This window comes from Microplitis mediator, chromosome 7, assembly GCF_029852145.1.
Source record: "Microplitis mediator isolate UGA2020A chromosome 7, iyMicMedi2.1, whole genome shotgun sequence".
Classification (NCBI taxonomy): domain Eukaryota; kingdom Metazoa; phylum Arthropoda; class Insecta; order Hymenoptera; family Braconidae; genus Microplitis; species Microplitis mediator.
In genome coordinates, this window is record NC_079975.1 from 17,445,955 (window position 1) to 17,470,009 (window position 24,055).

At 29.7% G+C, this 24,055-nt stretch overlaps 3 protein-coding genes across 7 annotated transcripts in view; 1 reads left to right on the forward strand and 2 right to left on the reverse strand.

The window, feature by feature from the left end:
• The window catches only part of LOC130672403 (serine-rich adhesin for platelets-like), a 61,556-nt gene extending 58,732 nt beyond the window's left edge, over positions 1–2,824 (forward strand). For all 3 annotated transcript variants that reach the window (XM_057476972.1, XM_057476973.1, XM_057476974.1), the window contains one exon: positions 28–2,824. In XM_057476972.1, coding sequence (XP_057332955.1) covers positions 28–2,577 — 2,550 coding nt within the window. In that variant the 3' untranslated portion in view covers positions 2,578–2,824. The remainder of the gene's footprint in view (positions 1–27) is intronic.
• On the reverse strand, positions 2,738–7,281 carry LOC130672406 (fatty acid-binding protein homolog 6-like). Of its 2 annotated transcripts, XM_057476978.1 has the most exons (4): positions 7,260–7,281; positions 6,249–6,550; positions 3,944–4,048; positions 2,738–3,850 (listed from the first exon to the last, which is right to left on the reverse strand). In XM_057476978.1, exons 1-4 carry the CDS (start codon positions 7,264–7,266, stop codon positions 3,794–3,796), a joined length of 471 nt encoding a protein of 156 aa, XP_057332961.1. In that variant the 5' UTR covers positions 7,267–7,281; the 3' UTR covers positions 2,738–3,793. The 2 variants fall into 2 exon arrangements, with proteins under 2 accessions (XP_057332961.1, XP_057332962.1); XM_057476979.1 differs by lacking the exon at positions 7,260–7,281 and having other exon boundaries at positions 6,249–6,586.
• A 1,088-nt stretch (positions 7,282–8,369) lies between these two features.
• On the reverse strand, positions 8,370–18,902 carry LOC130672405 (malectin-B). Of its 2 annotated transcripts, none has more exons than XM_057476975.1 (5): positions 18,758–18,902; positions 18,206–18,626; positions 17,944–18,126; positions 11,515–11,572; positions 8,370–8,886 (listed from the first exon to the last, which is right to left on the reverse strand). In XM_057476975.1, exons 2-5 carry the CDS (start codon positions 18,563–18,565, stop codon positions 8,678–8,680), a joined length of 810 nt encoding a protein of 269 aa, XP_057332958.1. In that variant the 5' UTR covers positions 18,566–18,626; positions 18,758–18,902; the 3' UTR covers positions 8,370–8,677. The 2 variants fall into 2 exon arrangements, with proteins under 2 accessions (XP_057332958.1, XP_057332959.1); XM_057476976.1 differs by having other exon boundaries at positions 18,798–18,820.
• Between the last annotated feature and the right edge of the window lie 5,153 nt (positions 18,903–24,055).

A 24,055-nucleotide genomic window follows, 5' to 3' on the forward strand; every position in this document is an offset into this window, starting at 1 on the left:
ATTTAAATATGTATTTTTATTTTTCAGATAAACGAAAATATCGAAACATCATTACTTTCCGCAGCTCTAAACAATAATTCTGAAGAAATGGACTTTTCATTAAATCCAAACGCTGCTGAATTTGTACCAGTATCATCCCCTTCTTTGATTCCATCACGATTTATGGATATGCCTATATCCGGGTCACCATTGAAACAGACATCAATGATGGACGATATCCGTTTACCAAGTCCAAAAGAATTTAAAGAAGAAGCAAGTCATCGCCCTCATGAACTTGAAGAAGAGAAAGACGAAAATATCTCATTAAATGGCAATGCTTTAATTCGTGAAAATTTCGAGGAGTTTGATGACAAACATAAAGTTACTTTGAATTTGGATGATTCAGAAATTTCATCCACAAGAGCTGAATTTGGCGACGAATCAAACATCAGCTGCCTTACCACCGATTTTCAAAGAACAAGTGGTCTTGACGGATCCTTCACCGATACATGTAGTGCTTCCGAAAGTGATCCAATGGTTATGTCTGTTGGTCCAGATGGATTCAATCCACTTAGAAATCCTGTTGATTTAAATGCTATCCATGATCTTAACGACTCTGATTTGTGCGATATCAATTCTTTTAGTGAAGAAAAAGAACAGACTCTTATACCATCAGATATCCATCCGAAGGAATTAGATCTAATGTCTTCAGAGACTAATCACTTGTTAGACTCGGAAAATCTTTCAGATCATGAAGATCCTAATAATAAAATATTCACATCATCAACTGCTTCTACTGATAAGGAAGATGAAATCACATCACAAATTGCCGTTATGAATTTAAAAAACGAGCAGTTGTCTGAATTGTGTTTAGAAAAGACAAATGATTTTATGGATATCACTGAGAATCTTGAAGATATTAACAAAAATCAGGAAAATTCTTTACTTTCCAAAGAGCAGCTTGAGTCTCAACAATGTGTAACTTTAGAGGATGTTGAAATTCATACATTATCACAAAATCAGTCTGAGTCGCCAATAGAACAATCTTTTACTTCCTCCTGTGAAAATAAAAAATTCGAAGATAATCAAGAGGTTGATTCAACAGACCAATATGAGGAAAATCCTTTCTCTGGCCCAGAAACACTAGTTTCCCATGATTCTGTGGATATTAAGATTATTACGGAGCCAGAAGATACTTACAATCATGTACACACATTGGAAGATCAAGATCAAGCAGAAAATCTCTGTAAAGAAAGAGACAACGAACTCGTTATTCCAATATTGAATGTTTCAGAAAGCAATACATCTACTGATGCTGAAACTCCAATAGTTGAAGATTTAAAAAATTCAGTTGATGAAAAAGAAATTGAAAATGTAATAGCTAGTTCAGAAAAATCGATGAAACTTTCAGAGTCACTTCAAGAATTCACTGGCTTAGAAAAAGAACTTAGTCCTATTGGAAGCAATAAAGATACTGTAAAAAGTAATTCTGAAGAACATTTCGAAAAACCAGAGCTACAAAATATTCCTACAGAAAATGTCGTTATTGAAAATTTAAATGAAGGTGTAGACAAAATAACAACAACTGAATTATTGCCGGAAAAAACAAAAGTTTCAGCTGTTGCAGCAAAAAATACTACAACTGTTACTGCGAAATCAAAGTCAAGTAAACCAACATCAAAAACTGCTACAAAAACATCAACAATAAAATCATCTATAAAATTGACGCCTACTGCTCTGTCAAAGCCATCAGGAAGCGTTGGGTCTCGTTCTACTGTTTTACATACTGCTACAAAAAAAGTAACAGGAACTAATGTTGCTACAAATCCAACATCTACCGATAGTTTAAAAATGACAACGTCAAGTAAACCTTTATCAAAATCTGGAATCAAGCCCATTTCTCGAGCAACTTCTGTATCTCAATCGAAACCTCCTATTACTCAAAGCTCATCAACTACTACGGTAGAAAAAAAATCTACTGTTACAACTAATGGAGATCCGAAGACAACTACGATCTCTTCGAAGCCTCTAGTCAAGTCATCGATATCTTCTACTCGTCTTACTACGACATCAAAATCAAAGTCTTCTGTAGGAACCACTGGATCTAAACCAATATCAAAAACTGCTGCGGATACTAAGTCTACTGGAATCACTTCAAGACCCAAAACGGCTCCTTCTGCATTAGCTGCTCCTAAAAATCGTGTATTAAATTCGGCAAAACCACCAGTCTTCGATAAGAATACTAAAGAAACCGCTAATAAGCAAATATCGAGTCGCATAACATCCACTACAAGTTTAAAAACAAACAGTACAACCGGTAATTCCACAACTACGACAGTATCGACAACAGCGAGACGCAGTGCTGCTCCAGCTACCAAACAGCTGTCATCCACTCGCACGACTGCTAAGAATGTTAAAACATCAACTAAGACGAATACTTCGAAAATTCAACCATCGAATAACATCAATGAGATTAAAAATAATAAAATTATAGCAGCAGATACAGCAACGATTACAAATATTGAAAATGTACCGGAAAAGGATTCCTCACTTACACCTACTGTAGAAAATCAACAAATTATTCCTGATGAATTATAGTAATTCAATAAATGAGCAATTTGTGATCGAGTTACTCATAAATAACTGACAGCGATAATGGGGAACAATGACATGATTGTTTAGTTTTTTCGTTGGCTTCCTGATATTCATTTTTATAATATTTTTATTTATAATTCAAACTTCCAAAAAGTTTTATACTCTTCATGTGTTCTCTCTCTCTCTCTCTCTCTCTCTCTCTCTCTCTCTCTCTCTCTCTCTCTCTCTCTCTCTCTCTCTCTCTCTCTCTCTCTCTCTCTCTCTCTCTCTCTCTTTCTTAATCATCATTATAATAATTGTCCATGAAACAATTACTTCATTTTATTTATATAATTACAATAACGTTATAAGTTAGACAATAAAAAAAAAAATGAATGCTTAGCTCACTTCTTTTTTTTTATTTTTTACTATTATAGTGTATCGAAAAATTCGAGAAAGCTAAAGTAAGTGGAAAAAATAAAAATAAAAATAATTAAAAACTCAGATATTTCTGTTGTGTACATATCTACCGTATTTTGAACTAATTAATATACATTTTGAAGTGAAATGAAAATATCCTCAATAAGCAACGAAATAACCTCGGAGTTATAGCTCTTATTTACGATTTTGACGATTTTGCTTTTTCATTACTTACAACATATGCAAGTATACTGAGCTCTTAAATATCTTGAATGAATAATTAAAAAAATAATTTGATAAAAAATATAAATTACCAACACAATTGAAAACATGAGCCAGATTTTTATATTTTAAATTTTTATAACTATTGTAAGATAAGCAAAATTTTTAAATTCTTTATTTCCTTGGGTAATTTTAGCCACTACTATTATCTATAACTTAGCTAGGTTTAGAATTGAGAAATAGGGTTTAAATAAATTATCATTATTGTATTTTTTATGAGTTTTAAAAACAAAAAAAAATAAAAACAGTTTGTAAAAGTATTCATATTATAATAACGATAAACCATAGGTGAAATAAAGGAAAAGCAAATTATAAAAAAAAAAACTGTGTATCCTCACATTTACAAACTATGGTCTATTTTATAAAAGCCGCTTTTTTCTAATCTTAATGATACTCCATTACTATTTCTAATCTATTTTAAAATAATATAAATTTAATAAAGTTTATACAAAAAAAAATTAGTAAATCAATATTTTTTTAACGTTTTATTTGAATGTTAATTTTATTTTCATAACATCAATATATTGATAGTACACATTTAAATTCTTTTATAGGTACGAACAGCTTTAACTCCATGTTTATTCTCCGACAAATGCTGAAATAATTTATAAAATTAATAATTTTAGTTGTTTTCAATGAGGAGTTATAGATCCAAATAATCTATTATTTTGAATTTATATCTACTTACAACAGTAATACCAGTATCCGTAAACTCATATACACGAATTGATTTATTGCCATCAGGAAGATCCGATACAGTTATAAATTTGTTTCCATCCCGTGTGGTTACACTCTGCAAGAAATTTGAAAATTTTTTTACGATTATAAAAATCTCTGTACGAAGCAGACTCGAAAATATTGGCGAATTACGAAAAAAAAAAAATTTTCTTTTTTAGTTTTTTAGTGATTTCTCAGAAACGACTCAAACGATCGACTTCAAAATCTAATCAGCTCTAGAACTTTATAAGCCGCGTCGAATGCCACCTCAACCATCTCAATCGGTTAAATTGTTCGAGAGAAATCGTTGGCGAAAGAAATGATAAAAAACGGTTTTTTTCGATTATCTTTGAAGTGACTCATCTGATCAATTTCAAAATCTAATCAGCTCTAGAACTCAATAAAACGCGCCGAATGCCACCTCGAACGTCACAATCGGTTCATTAGTTCAAAAAATATCGGCGCTGAAAAGTTACAAAAATAACATAAAATGTTATTTTTTCCGGATAAATCAAAATATAATGTACTAAATGTTTTTGAAATCATACCAACTCTTTCTGTTTATAGTCTCTTTCGATTATCATTGAATGTCATCTAACTTGTTCTTTAGTTTAAATCATATCATCAGCAAAAAATTGAGAAAATCCAGTTTTTAATGTTTTTCTCGGATATTTCATATATTATTGCTCTAACCTAAGTCAAAACTCACTCAAATCTTGATTTTGATCACTGACATTGATTTCTGCCTCGATACATTTATTTCATTGAACATAATCGAGAATAAAAATTTAAAAACTGCTTCTTCATTAACAATTTTCGATTCTTAACTTGTCAAACTTTAGCAAAAAACGCAACTTGGTAGAGCTTGAAAAGCTCATAAAAAATATTCGCAGGTAATAGTATTTTCGATCTAGAAGAGCTTGAAAATATATTCAGAGTAATGTTTTCAAGCTCCTCGAGCTCGAAAACAGCGGGAAGATTTGGGGCTGGCCCGCAGGGTCAACCGACGCCCAGATTTTTTTTTTTTTTTTCCAAGGGCTATTATCTCAAAAGCTTTTTTTGAGTATAAAAAAAATGCCCTCCAAAGCGCAGCTTGATATCTCAATTCTTTAAGAAGCTCAATACATTTATATTTTCCCATTTAAATAACACGTCAAAAAATTTTTTTTACGTTTTCATCCGGTAAAACTACGAAAAAAAAATTTCTCTGAATTTTCCATCAATTATTCTTGTAGGGAATTCAATTCTCTACAAAAAAGTATTGAATTAGTTTTTTCGTAATCCTAACGGGTAAAAAGTTATTAAGCTTTAAATATTCGCAATAAAAGAAAATATAATTAGATATGAAGAAAATTAAATTCAGTATCTATCCGCAAGTACTAGCTTTAATTGAAAAATATAATGAATTTGGGACAAAAGATGAAGAACAGAAACAATATCTGTTACAAATAGTTGCTGATCATAGGAAAAAATATCCAAATTGTAATAAGAAAAATTATTCATAATTATATAAACGATTATTAAATTATTTAATTATTATAAGCAGTTTAGAGTTTGATTAAATTTTGAAATAAATACATGCAGTCACCAAAAAAGTTTTCAAAAAGTTGAAAATTATTTCAAATCTATAAAAATTAAATAAATTATCTAGTAATGGTGTCAATTCCATTAATGAGTTGCTCTAAAACTATCTTCCTTCAAATTTACTTAGTAACGAGTACTTAAAGTTCAATAACTTTTTAACCGTTAGGATTACGAAAAAACTATATCAATATTTTTTTGTAGAGAATTAAATTTTCTACAAGAATAATTGATAGAAAATACAGAAAAAAATTTTTTTCGTAGTTTTACCGGATAGAAAACGTAAAAAAAAAATTTTTACGTGTTATTTAAATGGGAAAATATAAATGTATTGAGCTTCTTAAAGAATTGAGATATCAAGCTGCGCTTTCGAGGGAATTTTTTTTATGCCTTAGAGAAGCTTTTGGAATGATAACCAAAAAACTTTTTTTTTTGGACCACTCTAATATAGATATACATCCATCATTGGGTGAATCTTTTTTTTTAATCAGGGACTAGTTGCTGATCTGAGTCTTGAAATTCCGATGCAGGTAATCATGAAAAATATGGTATGTAACAGGATGAAACCCAATTTCAGACTGCGGGTAATGTCAGCCAACTTCACTTTAGTCTGAAATCGTTTTGTTTCATCCCTTGTCACACAATATACTATATAGTTAAAGAGAAATCAAATAAACGAATAAATAAACACTTACTTTAAGAGTAAGACCGTGAGGCATAGTTTCGTCGTATGGAGTTCCTAAGGTAAATTTAGTGGTTGAACTTTTGCCTTCATTGGATACGGTAATAATCCAGTGATCACCACTTTGACTGATTTCTAAAGTTGGTTTTCCTTGACTGAAAGCTTTTGAAGCTTCTTGGTTTTCAACTCCACCAACTGTTTTGAGGTACGCTTCCAAACCCTCACTCGATTCATGCTCGTATTTTCCAATAATTTGTACCATAGTTAATGTATTTGATAAAGTCTTCAAGAGCGAATCTGAATATACTGATGCCACTGCAATCGTGACAAGCATTTATAAATGGAAGGAGCGGTTTCTTCTATCCCCTCAAAATAATTTAAAGGAACAAATTATATTACGGCTGTCTGAGAGGAGGCTGATTTTTAGATTAATCTGCCCCCACTACTGTATTATATCAAAAGATTGTAAGTGAACTATGCACATTATACTCATCACTTCCCTCCGCTTATCTTTCTCTCCATCTTATTTTTTTTAGTTTATATAATATACCTTAATATATTACAACACTTTAATAGTAATTAGTAATAAGCTAGTGAACATTAGAATAAATAAACCAAGTTACAAAAAATTTGTTTATTGCCAGTAATTGTTAAATTTTTCGGGAGTTTTTTTTATTAAAGTTCGATAATTACTAAATAACACAAATTGTTAAGAAAAAAAAATAACAGTATTATTATATCTTTCACGATAATTTCAGATTAATACAAAATTATCAGAATAGTTGCCAACTTTTTTATCGAATCTTCAACGTAATCTTAAAAGTTATCTAACATATTTTTAGAGAAAAAAAAAAATTTTAAATTGAAATTATTTTTTGGCAGCTAAAAAAATAAGTAAAAATAAATATCTGTTTCAATTGACTTGTTTTATTTAAAAATTGTTTTAAGTGTATAATCCAACAGTCACTTTTTCTACTCCATAAAGAACTAATTATTGTATAAATTTACTCTTTTATTCACTTACATGGCATTATTGTAACCAAGTAGTGAAATTCATAAATTAATGATGAATTGAATGTTTGACAATCATGTGAGCACATGTTTTTGTATGACATGAATAAGCTTATTACGACTGAAAGAGCTATTTTGTTTAACAACGACATAATCATTAATAAAGTAAATGACTCAACGGTCAATACTTTTAGTCTAACGTTCAAGCACCAAAATCTAGACTGCATGTGTTACATACTGGAAAATCCAATTTTACGAAAAATCACCAGGTGAGTGGTGTTAGGGTGTCAATCGACCCCAGGTGCACCCGTTGTTGAGCTCTTTCTAATTTTCAAGTATTTTGTAGGGTTCGATAGTTAAAACAAAACATTTCAATGATAAGAAGGTGAATATATTTTAAAAATTTATAATTTGATTTGAGCCAGTCGGTCTCCGGATGTACGTCCGGGACCTAGGATGTTCATCGGTTGACTAGTTGCTCTGGATTTTCATCCAGAGTACAATGAAATATAAAAATTAATTATTGCAGTATCGCATCTCAGGTTACTCTGATGAACACCATCGTGGCCAGTCTCATGCATCGTCATGAGTTTAGACTATTCACGAGCCACGGCGATTCTCTTATCGCAAGAGATTTCCGTTACATTGTTGGCGGTGAAAAGAAATAATCCCACCAACAAAGTAACGATTTATTAATTTAAATATGATTCTAAGAAGTGTCGAACCGTTTATTCGCCCACTGTGGCGAATAAATAATTCGAGACTTAAAAAAAAATAAATTTCTAAAATTTTTGTTTAAATGTAATTAAAGCCAGAACGTAACACATGTATGCAAAATCAATAATTATTTAATTTTTTTACCTATCGTCGGGACGAATTTAAAGTATTTATAACTGATATTGATTATCTAAAAAGTTGAAGATTTTCGTTTGATAAATTATAAATTTCGAACTTTAAATCTATGATAACACATGATAATAAGTTAAGTGGTTTTAAAGAAAGAAAAGAAGCTTACAAAAATATAGAGCATTAAATAGATAATTGATAATAAAGGTTTTTATTTTTAACTATCACCAGTCTGTAAGTTGCTATTAATTCAAACATACCCTGATAAACTCAATCATTATATTATTAATTCTTTTATTTACATATACACTTATTCATCCATAAAAATAAATAAAAAATTCATTAAGTAAATTTAATAAATTAAGTACATTATAATATATTTGTTTACTATGACTTAGATGACTTTTGGATGTTTTTTTTTTGCAATTTCCTCTTTCACTTAAAGCAATTATAGATATAAAAAATAGTTTGTTTTTAATGTATATTAAAATTGCATGGAATATTGTTAATATTTAAACTATAAGGTCTATAACTAAGCATAATAATTTTTTACTATATCCTCGTCATCTATTAGACATACAATATTTAAAGTTTGCATAAACAAAACAAAAGAGGTATAAATGCTCCAATAGCAACAAAGACAGGCAGCATTATTGAGGAATCATCAATTGAATATGGATCTGGTGTGCGAGGACCACTTGGATGTCTAGCTTTTATTGGTGATTCTTCTTCATCTTCTTGATTTCCATGGTATTCATCAGGTTCTGGAGGTATTGGACCCAATTTTGGTACATCTGTAATATACACATACAATGTATGTCATACATATGCACAAAAAAAAATACAAGAATTTTTTATACAAAATAAATACGAGTATTTGGACTGAAACTTAGGCTAAAATAGTAATCAAAACTATGTACACTTATCCAAAAAATTAAAGGAACAAGAAAATTTTATAAATTTTTTAGTGGTTTTTGGAAGGCTGTATTTTCGTGAAAAATGATCGTATCGAAAAAAAAAAATCGGTCTGTCAGTTGACCCTGCGGGCCAGCCCCAAAACTTCCCGCTGTTTTCGAGCTCAAGAACCTCGAAAACATTATTGTGAATACATTTTCGAGCTCTTCGAGGCTCTTCTAAGGCAAGAGTACGTTAACATAGCCTTACTGACAAGTCCGTTAACGTACTTAAGACGAAACTACACATATTATGGCATTATGGCATATACCTTAAGTTTGGTGATTGACTCAAGTATCCATACATAAAATAATAAGAAAATTATGTCAAATAGTGCAATATAGCACGGAACATTGAAAAATATCAAAAAGATATTAATTATATCATGTTTATAGCTTTGTTACAAACTCTCAAATATTGACGCTTATTTTATACTCAATTCAAGCAAATATATCGTCAATCCGCCTACAATTGCAGGATGACCAACCCGGTTTCATTGCTAATTGCTTACGATAAGGGTTTTTGCTAATTTAAACATGGGTCAGCCCCACTTCTAAACAATTACCAAATAATTTTTTGAGCCACGGTTTTTGCGGAATCATAAGAAATAGCTCGAGACAAAATTTTTCTAAATTTTTTGGTTTTGTTTTTTAAGTCTACGGGGCCGGGAAATTTTTTTCAGAAAAATCAATTCATGGCTAGTTTAGGAAATTTATTCAGCTACAATTTGTTTTTTTTGTTTCTCTGTACGATAATTTGCTGCTGAGATATCAGCCTTCAAATAAAAAAGGATCTTTTTGTCTTTGATTATCGATATCTCAGCAACTAATGGTGGCACAGTAATTTAAAGGGCAGTTTGAGAAACTTGAATGAATTCCCCACAAGCTCCATTTTCGATTTAAAAAAAAAAAAAATTTTTTCCATCCTTAATATCAATTTTAAAAACCCACAAAAAATGGACATTTTCTGGTTTTTTAGCCAATTCATCACTACTTTGCAAATATTGATGGAAAGGTCAATGTTGCCAGGTGATTATACAGCTTAATGTACCCCGTAAAACCCTGGAAATTTTCAGATTGATCCATTGAAGAAACGAAAAAAACAAAAAACAAACCCGAGTAAAATGTAAAAAAAAAAAAAGTAAAAAAATTCTTGTTTTATCTCGTTACGCTCGAAAACAGCGGGAAGTTTTGGGGCTGGCCCGCAGGGTCAACCGATAGACAGATTTTTTTTCTTGTGAAAAGAAAAAGTTTCTTGGCCCAACTAAACTTTTTTTCGTTCAAAATGTTGATTTTTTGGAGTGAGATATTTTTTTTAGCTAAGAATTTTTTTCCTTAAACCAAGAAATTTTCAATTCCACTTCGAAAATAAATTTTTTTGGAGCAAGAGAATTTACTGTTTTGAACTAAAAAAAAAATTTTGAATCAAGTGTTTCATTTTTATTGAATCAAGGAAGAAAATTCGGAAGACAATATTTTTCTTGAACGAAGTTAACTGTTTTTTCTGTGTAGCTACGATCACTGACTTTACCGGGTTATTTTTCGGTAATAATCCATTCATTTATGCATTAAATTTTCTGGACTGTTCTTAAAATTTTAAATTTTCTAAGTCATTTACCGGTTTAGAATGCTCTAAAACGTTGTTAAAAATTTTTTATTCATGTGCGATCATGTACGTGGGTCGACGCAGTGGATAGCAACAAAGGCTAAGAATCGGAACTTAGGTCATCGGGTTTTTTTCATCAATAAAATATATTATTCAATTGTTACCTGGCCATTTCCGGTATAAAATTCGATCGAATTTCATAAAATTTTATGAATTTTTATAAAATCTTATAAAAAGATTTGTTCACGGGAAGTTAGAGTTCGTGAACGCAAATAGAGTTTAATTTACGAAAATCGATCATATATATATATATATATATATATATATATATATATATATATATATAGTGATAACTAAAAAAGTTAGATCAATCTATTGAGCACAATTAAGAGAAAATCTGATTGAGTAGAATCGATATAAATCGCAAATTAATACTATAAATTAATACAATTTTTCCAATTGCATCCTGTTAAGCCTAAATCAAAATTTTAAAGCTTTAGAAATGTTATTTGTTTTAATTGAAAATGTCTAACTAATTCCCATAAACTGAGTAGGGATTTTTAATCAGGGATATAAATTAATGAAATGGACTTCATGAGCAGGAAACACTTTAAATATATCGCACATAACATCAACATAATTTTTAATAATCAGCTAGTATGTTATTTTTTAATAACAGTCTCATAATTCATTTTAATAAATTGAAATAACTTGATTTTGTGCTGTTATCAGCACAAATTTAACTGTTATGTTGATATTAGGATTCGGCTTGTGCTTACGAATGTTAAATTTACTTTTGCAACATAAACGTCAAGTGTAACTTTTCTTATTGTATTAAAAAAAATTGTAATAAAATGAAATACCATCGATAACTCCTTTGATTACAGCTATTGCATTTATTTTAGGATTATCCCGATAGCCCTGAAAAAAAAAATATCAAAATTATATAATTAGATCTGAACAAGAATCAAGCAATGCAAAACATTGCCGCAACATTATATATATCACGTTACTAATGCAACAAAGGCGTATCTTAAAATATACACCCTCTCGGCTCTGCAGAACCAAAAGGGCGTGTAAAAAAATTTTAAGTCAAACGGGCGTTTTTTTTTTTTTTCAATTATTATTATTCTTAGCGAAAAAAATTACAAGAATGGTAAACTAGATGACTTTACAACTCAATCTATTGGAAGAAATATTTATTTAAATGAAAAAAAAAAATTTCGTTTGTGTGAATCCGATTATGATGCCAACATTAATAAATTCTGGCTGATTGTACTTAATCGTGTAAGCTTTGAAAATATAATACAGTAAAAAATACGAAGAATTTATTTTTACTGAAAAAATGGACTACGGCTATGTTTTATAAAATTTTGTAGTTAAGTACAATGTGCCTTATTTTGATTTTCAGAAATAAAAGACAATGATAATGGAGATGGCATTGGAGTAGTGTCCACATGAATTGATATTTTTATCGTTTTCTTATTTAAATAAATATTTCTTCCAATAAATTAAATTGTAAAGTCATCTATTTTACCATTATTGTGATTTTTTTTCGCTAAAAATTAATAATAATTGAAAAAAAAAAAAAAAAAAAAACGATACGCACTTTTGGCTTTAAAATTTTTTTGTCCATAACCAATGGTAAAAAAAGTAAAAGACGTAACGTTTAATTATTTTAAACACCTGTTTACAGTAAAAAATTTGTAATAACTCTTAAAAATTGGTAATCATATCGATTAATAGATAAAACAAAATTTTCTCAAAGTTTAAAACTTGAAAACCACATAGAAAAATAATTTAAAAAACTTTTTCGTATTTTTTCCGAAAATCACATGAAAGAATAAAAGTCGCGATTTGGACCATTATCATAGAAGTTGTGAGCAAAAAACCTAAAAAGAGCAATTTTCGAACAGGTCGTCGAAAAAATCTCAAAATTTACCAAGAAGAGAATTTTTATGAATACTACAAAATATAAAAAAAAATGAAAAAAATCAAAATTAAAATTTTTATCACTTTTTATTTTAAATATAGAGCCAACTGAACTACTAAGCAATAACATTAATAAGGTTCAAACGTTATCATATAGTAAATCAATAAAAAATCTAAATAACGGGAATGGAAATTCTGACTGATTATTTTTGCATATTAACTGTCATTTGTTAATTTTCATTTAATACTGTTCATAAGTGATTGGGATATGTCATTTCGGATTTTTCAACATTTTTAATTTTCCGCTAAGAAAATTGAAAGTTTTCAAAAATGAAAGGGAAGTTATTGGTTTTTGTTCGATTTTCAAAAACCAGATTTTGAACGGATTTTGCCGTTTCAAGATTCTACACGGAAAAAAATGTTGGCTCGAAGCCTAGCAATTTTTATTATGCTGTCGACCAAACTTGAAACAGGAAGGGAAGCATCCAAAAAATTATTATGCTGTATCATAATACTTACTACGAGCGAGACACTTATCGATAAGATTTAATAACAATTACTTCTATACATTATAATAATTGTGATGCGGTATAATAATTTTTCATAAGAGCATAATAATTTTTTGGATGCTTCCCTTCCTGTTTCAAGTTTGGTCGACAACATAATAAAAATTGCTAGGTTTTGAGCCAACATTTTTCTCCGTGTAGAAAGCTATCCTGACTTTTTTTGAGAAGAATGTCCGAGTGTATGTACGTGAGTGTAGAATATGTAAATATTTTATGACTTGAACGGATAAACCGATATTGATCTCCAAGGTGGCATTCAAAGTGGCTTATTAATTCCTGTAAGGTCCTGTAAAAAATTGAGCTTGATCGGTACAGTACGTTTCGAGTTATTATAAAAAATATTTTTTTGGAAAATTTTTAGTGTACTTGATGAATTAATTTTAAAGTCTAATCAGCTCTAAAGCTCTATAAGCCGCGTCGAATGCCACTTCAATCATCAGAATCGGATTAATTTTTCAAAAGATATCGTTGTCGAAAGAATTTCAAAAAAGTGTTTTTTTCTAATAAACTCAAAAATCACAAAACTGATTGATTCTCATAATGTTTTAGCGTTAAAGGCTGCAAAAATGCGTTAAATGCTGCTTTAAAAATCATAACCGGTTAATTAGTCCGAAGGATGTCAGCGATGAAAAATTAAAAAAATAACAATTTACTTCATTTTTCATGGATAACGCACTGATAGAAAATTTATATTGACTCAAGAAATATATATTCTTGAGCCAAAAATATATTCCTGAAGTAGCCAGTTATCTTGCTTCAAGAAATTCTTGTCTTGATTTAGATTTTCTCGGCTCTAAAGATTTTATATATTCGATGGATAACTCTCATGTCTTCACCCGAAACTATATTATCTCCAGTCAATACTATTAAATTCTACAAAGAAGATCACTTGTCTTCAACTAAAAATGTCGTATTATTGTTTTAAGAATTTTTAAGTTTTGGTTCAAGTAGTAATGTCTTGATGGAAGATGTTTTCAGAGAAATGAAAAAAAAATTTTTTTTTTAATAAATTTTGGCTTTGACATATCTGAAGTCAATAAATGAAATCCTGAAAAATCACTTAACAATTTTTAATTTTAAATAAAAAAAAAAGTTATTCTTTTAAGTCACGTAAATCAATATTATAACGAATGTGAAACTGGTCCTTTAAAATATTTGAATAACTATAAAACAAATGCCTTCTTGTCTTGTTTTATAGAAGCGCGACTGGAGCCAGTCGGTCATATATTGACAGCGTAACAGCGTACATCTTGTATTCAATAAACTATATCTCTCTTGCCTTTCTTTTACTGATGTTAATTGTGGTGTTGTTATTTCTACTTTAAGTGTCTTATCATTGTAGTATAAATGATATTAATTTATAAGCTACCAGTTACTACAATATCTTGATTTAAAATTCGCACCGTTCTCGAAATAAGTTGGTAATGTCTTAAATCTACATTTTGCCTATCTTAATCCAAGAGCAAGAAATTCTCAAGCGAAATATTTCAGTATTTTGTTTCAAAACGAAAAGTGCTTTATTGAAGAATAAAATTCTCAAACAAAGAATTTATTTTCTCCATTCTAGAATTATAATTTTTTGGTTTAAGAACTTATTTCTTGAATTAAAACAATTAAAAATTTTAAAATAAGAATCACATTTCGAAGAAAAAATTTTTCTTGAATCAAGATAGTTTTTCTATCAGTGCGCATTATGCAATTCATCATATGTTCCAAAACTTATTCCGGCCCTTTATTTTTATAGTCTTTGATGATCACTACATAATTTATTGCAATGGGTTTGTTAGTTTAAATGATATCATCAACCAAATTTTTGAAGAATCAAGACTGTTAATTTCTTTTCTGATGTTTTTTATACATATTAACTTGCTGGTTTCATTCAAAGTTTACGTAACTCTTTATCTCGATCATTTCTATTAATTTCTGTCGATAAACATTGAATTAATCAAGCATAATCGTAAGCAAAACTTGAACAAACAATCATTATTAATTATTTTCAATTTTCTGACTTCTCAGAGATTGATACAAAACCTTCCTTTTTCGAGCTCGAAGGACTCTACAATACCAATGTTTTTAAAGGTATAGTTGAGGTCAAAGTGCTCGAACATATATCGACAATAATGTTTTCGAGCTCAAAGAGCTCGAAAATCGCGGGTAGTTTCGGGGCTGGCCCGTAGGGTCAACCGTTTTTTCAGATTTTTTTGTCCTTTATACGATGTTAACGTTGTCACTTTTAAAATGATTTTCTAATACATAAAGGCTTTGTTAAAATTACGATGTTAAATGTAAGTTTTTGAACAAGATAATTGAAAATTGACAGTAATGAAAGTATAATTTACGATTATGATGTTAACATCATAAATTTTACTGAATTTTTTTTTGTGTATGAGAGAGTGACAGGAGAAAATATGAAGCTTGCTGAAATACCATAAATCTACCAGCCACTGGTTTTTGGATCGTTTAAACTGAAGCGATTTGTCATTTAAGTACAAACACAAATCAACTTGTTTAAAACTCTACTTGAAGCGATTATAAACAGATTACAATGCTTGAAATAACGCTTCTTAAATTTGGCTTGGATTAAAACCTGAATTAAACTGATTTTGAATGCCTTAACTTCTCTGCTAGAGAAGGTATAATATTTTCGGCAGTTTAAAAATAGTTTAAATTCGGTTTACTCAGTTTGTAGCATCAAAATAAATTTGCTTGATTAGACTTTTAACATAATTAACTTCTACTTTCAGTTGAAAATAGGTTTTTAAGCTCAAGATGAGCTCTGCTAAAACTTTTTATAAACCGAAACCGAAATTAAACACCTTTGTGGTTTTAACCAATCCGCTAGGGACTGAATTTTTACTGAACTTGCACCATTCATATACACTAAGGTGATCCAAAAAACCAACCTATCGAATCAATGGCTTAAAAAAGACATATGCACCGAGAAAAAAATTATCCCGTTAGGAAAAATTTTTAGCTCAATTTTAAAAGGTGTCGGTAGCCATTCGAAATTTCCCATTTAAATAACACGCAAAAAACATTTTTTTTTCATTAAAAATATTGTAACTTCCGAACCGTTTGGGTTAAAAATTTCGTTCTAGAATATTCTTGTAGGGCATTAAATTTCCTAAAAAGAGTCGTGGGAGTCAAATTTCTAAACTCGATTTTTGGTATACTTACAGATCATCAAAGTCTAGAGTAAACAGAATTATAGTTTTAAAACGCCATTATTAAGGGCGTAATTCTGTTTTAAGCGTGAAAAAAAAAACACTTTTTTTGTGAATTTTTTTGAGCTATATGGATAGAGTAAATTAATTTGAACCTTTTGTACATTGTTAAGTGTCATTTCAAGAACATTCCTTGAAATTTTTACGCGAAAATATCTACTAACAAGCCGGTGACAAAGCTTTTTCAAGAACGCCTTTGAAAAGATTTGCGGTGATCACTGTATCTCAGCTAAAAATTATACGAAGTCGAGTACCCTTAAAATTTAGTTAAAGTATTATCAAATCCACCCCTCAACGATCTCTGATAATTTTTTTTTCATTTCTACATTTTTGGTGATCATGTCAAGTGAAAAGTGCTATTTTTCACGAAAAATTCCGTCATTTTGAGGGTGGAAAAAATCCTCAATGTAAAAAAAATATCTCAAACTCAACGTTGGGGGGAGGTTTTTTATATGTAAAAAGTGTGTTCCAAGTTCGAAATGAATCGGTTATGTAGTTTTCAAATGACAGTGATTATGGACTTTGAAAAAGTAGTATCGAGAAAAATGTGTTTCAAGTTTTAGAAAAAAAAAAGTAAAAAAATTTTTATTTTTATTTTTTTCAACTAAGAGGAGGAGGGGGCGACATAGTCCTCTGAGACAAGAGTCCTCTGAGCCCCCACCCCCCCCTGAAAATTTGATCAAAAAAATTTTTTTTTTCAACTTAGGGGAGGGTGAGGCAAGGGTTGCTTTGATTGACTTGAAATTTTGGGAATATATTCTTTAAATGTTTAACTATAAGAAAAGACAAAAAAAATTGATTTTTCAAAAGTGCAAAACCCTATAACCCCCTTAAAAATATCAATGCTACGAGAAAATTCTTGGACTAAAATTTAATGAAGTAATTAAAAAATTTGTTCTACATGTAGTACATTTAAATCTCTAGCAATATCCACATTGTAATAAATCATATTTTATTAACGATTAAAAAAAAATATATATAGACCAAAAACTGGAATACAATACCAATAAAAAAGTTGTAACTATTTGTTTAATGATCCTAGTATGTAAATTTCCTTTTTTTACTTGCTTCGTTAAATTTTAGTCCAATAATTTTTACGTAGTATTGATATTTTGAATAATAGTCTTAAAACTGCATAATTTTGTTTACTTTTATCTTTGATGGCCTGTAACTATACCAAAAATCGATTTAAGAAATTTGACTCCCGAGACTTATTTTTAGGAAATTTAATGCCCTACAAGAATATTCTAGAACGAAATTTTTTAACCCAAACGGTTCAGAAGTTACAATATTTTTAATGAAAAAATTTTTTTTTGCGTGTTATTAGAATGGAAAATTTCAAATGGCTACCGACACCTTTTAAAATTGAGCTACAAATTTTTCCCGACAGGAGAATTTTTTTCTCGGTACATATGTCTTTTTTAAGCCATTAATTCGATAGGTTGTTTTTTTTTTTATCATCATAGAGGAAGATGTAAGTGAGAGAAAGCTGTGAGTTGTAGACTTATAGAATAAGAATTTTGAATGAAAATCATAAAAATTATAATCGGTCAGTGAAACTTTAGTTTACCTTAATAAATTCCACCCTTATTTTTCCTCCAAGAATATCAGATTCCTCGTTATTGTACATTAATTTACCCTTTTGTATTGTGAAAGGAATGTACTCGTTATAAGCGACACCTCTTCCAACTTTCTCAAAAATATCCAAATCAGTAACGACTGTATGATCACCATTCAAAACAACATCGAATACCTGGAGGAAAAAAGAAGCGTTATTCAATTATAAAACTGTTTTACATTCAAAAAAATAAAATAAAAAATTTTCCACGTACCTTCATATTTGGGGAGTTGAAGTAAACCTCGCAAAATTTTAGTATCATCACATACTTGCCATCTTCACTAATAGGAATATCGTAGCCAAAAGTTGAATGATGATAGCGCTCTGTTTGATACAAAGCTTGATCTGCAGGATTTATTCGGCCAATAATTAATTGTTTTCCATAGTCCGAAGCGGTCCCAACTTTCCCCATTAATGGATCTCGTATGTATTTAATTCCAAAACTATCGGTAAATGTTTCTCCACCAGCATTAATTGCATAAATTACTTCCAAGCAGAGAGCTTGAGTAATATATTCAAAAAACACAAGTAGCAAAAAAACATACTTGACAGTTAAAATTTCGTGAATTTTCATCTCAAACAGTAGTCAAAGGAATTTTATATTAAAAGACGGTTTTTCATAACCATTTATTTCTCTGAAAAAGTTATCAGAAGCAAACAAATTTATTTTATTCAAGTTCAATAAATTTATAGTAGTTAGACAAATCTTTAAATTCACTGTTTTTAAAGTCATTGACTTTTTTAGATTTTTAAAAATTTTTAATACCTCGAGGAATATACAATTGTATGAATTAGAATCATTTTACCTGATTCCCACTATTATACTTCATTTTTTTACAACGTGCCAGATTGCTGTTGGCTAATAATGAAGTATCAGTTTATAATAATAACGATGATAATAATAATAATTATTATTATTATAATTATCCCTAGTACTATTATTCAAATTGCCAATATCATTGACGTAGGGTATTGGGAACTGACAAACTGGATCACGCGATCTGGTAGTAAAAAATCGAACTAATGATAGCTTACATAGTCAAGTAAATACACAGTAAATGCATGCTGTTAGCTGTTAACATCATCAATAAATTTTATACAACAAATTATTAAAAAATTAAAATTAAAATAGAAGTTGGAATATTTAGAGAACGTAAAAAATAAAAAAATTGAGTATTTTGTACAGTAAGATATTGTCGCAGTAAAGCAAATAAAAAATTTAAACGCGGTTTTCTATAAATTTCCGGAGGCTGGTGATCATTTAGTGTTTTTTTTTTCTCTTGCTGGGTTGTTTGCCCAGCCGGCCTCTGGGTTATCCCGTACAGCCAATGGTTATCGTTTAGTGTTATTAGAAAATTTTGTTGATAATTTGGAAAAAGTTGATAAATTAAATGCGTGGAAGAGGTTATTAAAAATAAAGGAAATTACTTCTTAAATGAAAGTTTGCTCCTTAAATTAAAAAAAAAACCGATCATATTTTGCCAGATACATTTGTAAAGTTTAATCTTAAACTTAAAAACTGAAAATATTATTTTCGTTTTTTCAAGTAAATAAATATTAATTGTAATAATATTTTTATTATTCTGTAGTTTTTTAGATTTTTGAATAAATTTCATTGGGTTTTCTTTCATATGAGACGTTTATACACAAAGCGCGGTAACTACGATCACATGTTTGTAACTTTTTTCGCGGTTTATTCCACATTTAATTAAATAGCTGACAAATGAAATTCGTTCGGGATCATATATATTTTTTTGTTTTGGGTTTTTATCCATCCAAGATTATGTGTCTATGAAATTTAATAATATTTTATTTATTTACCCTACTATCACATGGGTTACGTATTTAAAAGTGTAAGCTACTGTCCGACATGTTTTTTAAGCCACACTTACGTGTCAGTTCCCGATTCTGAAGCCAACTTGTGGAAAGTGTTGGAGAGCAAGCAGTTACCTTCAAGTTGACAGTAAATTGTCTGTAACTTGAATTCAATTTGACTACAAGTGTTGCTGTCAGACAATGACGTTAAGTCGATTGAAAGTTTCACTTCAAATTGACGGCAAATTTTCCTGTCAAATTACATTCAGATGATGGCAGTTGATTTGCATCAACTTGCATGCAAGTATTATCTAGCCAAAGCTTGCCAGAAACTTGTCGTTAAATTAGCCGAAAATGTTTTACTGCAGAACTTGCTGAGCAATTATATTTAAAGTGTGGCTATCAGGGACCCTAATAGCACAGTTTGCTTTAGCAAAAGTTTACTTTACAAAAGTTTCCCTAAATTTTCGTCAACTTCGGAATTTTCCGTTTTTAACGACAATTTATATACAACTTGCTGTACAATTTGATGTAAATTCACTACCCGAATTAAAATCCAAATTCACTTTCAAAGTTGACTAGAAAAAAGTTGTTGTTAATTTTCAGGCAAATTTTTGTATCAATTTATTGTTAATTTGACTTGAAAAATTGTTAAGTATTTTTTCACCCTCAAATTGTAGACAATTTTATGTATAAATTTGCTTACTTTCTGAAATGGTAAGAATGAACATTACTGACTTTTTTTTTTTCTAGTAAAAATAAGTTACCTCTAAATTGAGCAAACATTAACCGTAAATTTATCTTTCCGACGTTTGCTGTCAAATTTTTTGCAAATTCTAGGCAATTTTACTGTAAAATTACCGCCAATTTTAAGCTAAAGTGGCTATCAGGGTTCAAGGAAATTTTTTGCTAAGCAACTGTGTTATTAGGGAGTTTGCTTAGTAGTCGATTGTTTGTAAGAACTATCGATTGTTCGATCAATCGATTTCCATCGCCCGTCCCTAGTTACAACAAGCATACGGTAGCTCCCTTTTAAATGTCCACATTTATCTAGTGACGTCAAAGAAAAGTAGAAAGGAAATAACTACGGCGTGCCGTAGCGGCCATATTTTTAGTGAGGTGTCATTACTTATTCATTGTAATAAATTTTTGGTATGTAGTTTGTGTATCTTATTGCTAAGAGTGCGATGCTATAAAGTGTTACCCCGCCCAACTGTTGATGAACAAGTGATTTAGTTGTATTTTTGTTAATTAAAGAGGTAAGCTTTTTGAAACATCAATAGTGGATTTCAATTTATTTAATTATAACAGAGGAAAACTTGAGAGTTAATATATATAGTGCTATTTTTGAATTAGAAAATTACAATTCAAACGTCAATCAACGATAAAATAATTTATTTTTTATGTTTCTCATTATACTTGCATCATTAGATGTGTCTAAACTTTCATTTCGTTATACTGTGTTAAGAATGTTTATTTTGAGAGTGTTTTGAGAGTGAAAAACATGCTTTTTTATTTCGTGCTTTAAAAAATTATGTATCAAATACTATATTTCGAAGTACCTGATCAAAAATGATAAAAAAAAAATTTTAAATAAGTTTTTAGCCAAAGTTCTTTTTTTTTATTCTGTTTTCCAATATTGTAGTTTTCTTAATGATGACACCTATTATAATTAATCGCAATTCTTCTATTGAAAAAATATTTTAAATAATACGTTACGTTAACATTAAATCCGTCCGACTGAATAAATGTGGTGGTTACTGGCTGTAAACTACATATTTGGAAATTTATACTATGTTCTAGGTTATTATCAGGGTACGGTAATTTGTGCTCAATAATAAAAATAAAAGAAAAAATTCACGCAAATTTCTCTATGTCAAAATGACGATCGCGAGCAAATTCACGTAAATCAAATTAAAAGATATATTCAAATATCGAATGCCACAAAAGAATGTCGAAATTGAGGTTGTGAAAAAAATATGTCAGTAAAACTATCAGCAAGATAATTAGTAAGACCATCAGCAAGACAATTGTCTTGCTCGTCTTACTGAAAGTCTTGCTCGTTGTCTTGCCAATTATCTTGCTGGTGGTCTTGCTAATTGTCTTGTTGGTGTTTTTTGCTGATTACCTTGCTGATAGTTTTATTGACATATTTTTTTCACAACCTCAATTTCGACATTCTTTTATGGCATGCGATATTCGAATATATCTTTTAATTTGATTTACGTGAATTTGTTCGCGATCGTCATTTTTATATAGAGAAATTTGCGTGAATTTTTTTCTTTTATCCTTATTGTTGAGCACAAACTTCTGTACCCTGGTTACTATACTCAACACCCGATGAAAAAAGATTTTATACAATTATATATAGTCTATATATAATTATCTATAGACTATATATAATTATATATAGACTATATATAAATTGGATAGAAAAAATGGCCCGATCCAATTGTATACAATTTGTATAGAAATTGTACACAATTCTATATAATTATATACAATTTTTATACAGTTGTATACAATTGGATCGGGCCATTTTTTTTATATAATTTTATACAATTGTATAAAATCTTTTTTCATCGGGATATCAAGATGAGTAGGTATTATTAAGATTATTGAGTTTTTATCATATAGTTTTAGTTCCCCATCGTAAAAATGATTTGGGTGAGAAGAAAATTGAGGAAAAATAGACACTGATATTTTCAACAAAATAGATTTTTGATTTCGCTAAGATTTTAATGTTCTTAGAATATTTGAGGGCTTTTTGATCGACTCGAATAATCATATAGCATGTCATTGTTAACAAGAATAATAAGAACAGTAGTAGATTTTTCGTTTTGGTTTTCGAACTCACACTGACTGGATTAGCTCGAGTACATTACTGTGAAATCCACGACTTGATCTTCGATCAGTTCATAACGACTTCCAATCATTAAATTTGCATTTTCAAGCCCTCTGAAGGAAATTAACGATTGAAACAAGTTTTGTAAAACCCATAAAGGATCACTGGGACGATTGTCAACTTAAAAGTTTTTTTCCAAGATTACTTAATTAATAATTCGGGGCAATGACAAACGAAATCGGGATAGGACTGAATAGTATTACAAATACGTTGTTAATTTTTGTTGAATATATTGAACGAGTAAAAGCGATACAGTATCAATCAGAGCTCGCGTTACTAAATAATATAAATTAATAGAAAAATAGATTAAACAATTATAATTGCTGAGGGTGTACTCCTTCGTCCTGTAACTATGACACGTGGCCTGGAATACTTATTAAAAAAATAAGAAAAGACTCCAGTGATTGCTTTAGTTCATAAGACAAAATTATTAATATTCAAACATGTAAACAAATATTTTTATTCAACAAAGACTCAGAGTATATTTTACCCTTTTATAAATTCGTACATCTCAGATAATTTTATAATAATGAACATATGGACTCCCTGAAGGATGTGGCTCTGAGGACTTCCCGTGATAGCTTTGGCAACATTAACAATTACGGTCCCAGTGAAGGCAGAGTACGTTGAACAATTAAAATGAAATGAATAGGATGAATTCACTATACAAATTTGATAACGGCTCTAATATTATAAATAATATAATAAACTTGACACTAAACCAATGACTAGATATTGACTAGACTTATCGTTAGGCCAGCTCGTGTTTGTAACTAATGAGCTCTGGGTGTATAGGGACCTCGCTATGTGTCCTCAGTCCTACTTTACCGGTCTACTCTATGTAATAGTCAGGACCTAAGTCCTCAAACAACCGTTTGCTGGCCCTTTTATAAGATGAATTTTGACAACTTAGAGCTACCGAATTGCCGTCTACAACTTAATTAAAATTTGACCTAACGGGCCTCTTACAGAGCCCTAGATAACTGAAGAGTATGAGAATGTATAAATAACCAGTGAATTTGCTTTGATCAACTTAAATAATATTGAAATAAGTTTTATTCATCATTTATATTTATGTGAAAATGTTTTCATGCTCTATTGTCAGAATAAACCCGAGAAGAAATGAAATCAAAGCGCTAAAGATCGAAAATAAAGCTTTTTTTAAATACAATTTATGCATAAATTTTTTGATTATCAGCTCCTCATTCAAAATTTTTGTTCAGTAATAATACACAGAGAAATAAGTTGGAGTTAAAAGTAAATATTACTTGATTCTAGTTAAAATGATAATGATATAGTCACAACGGTAAATTTCATCGGATCCAATAAATGATTTTACTTGCT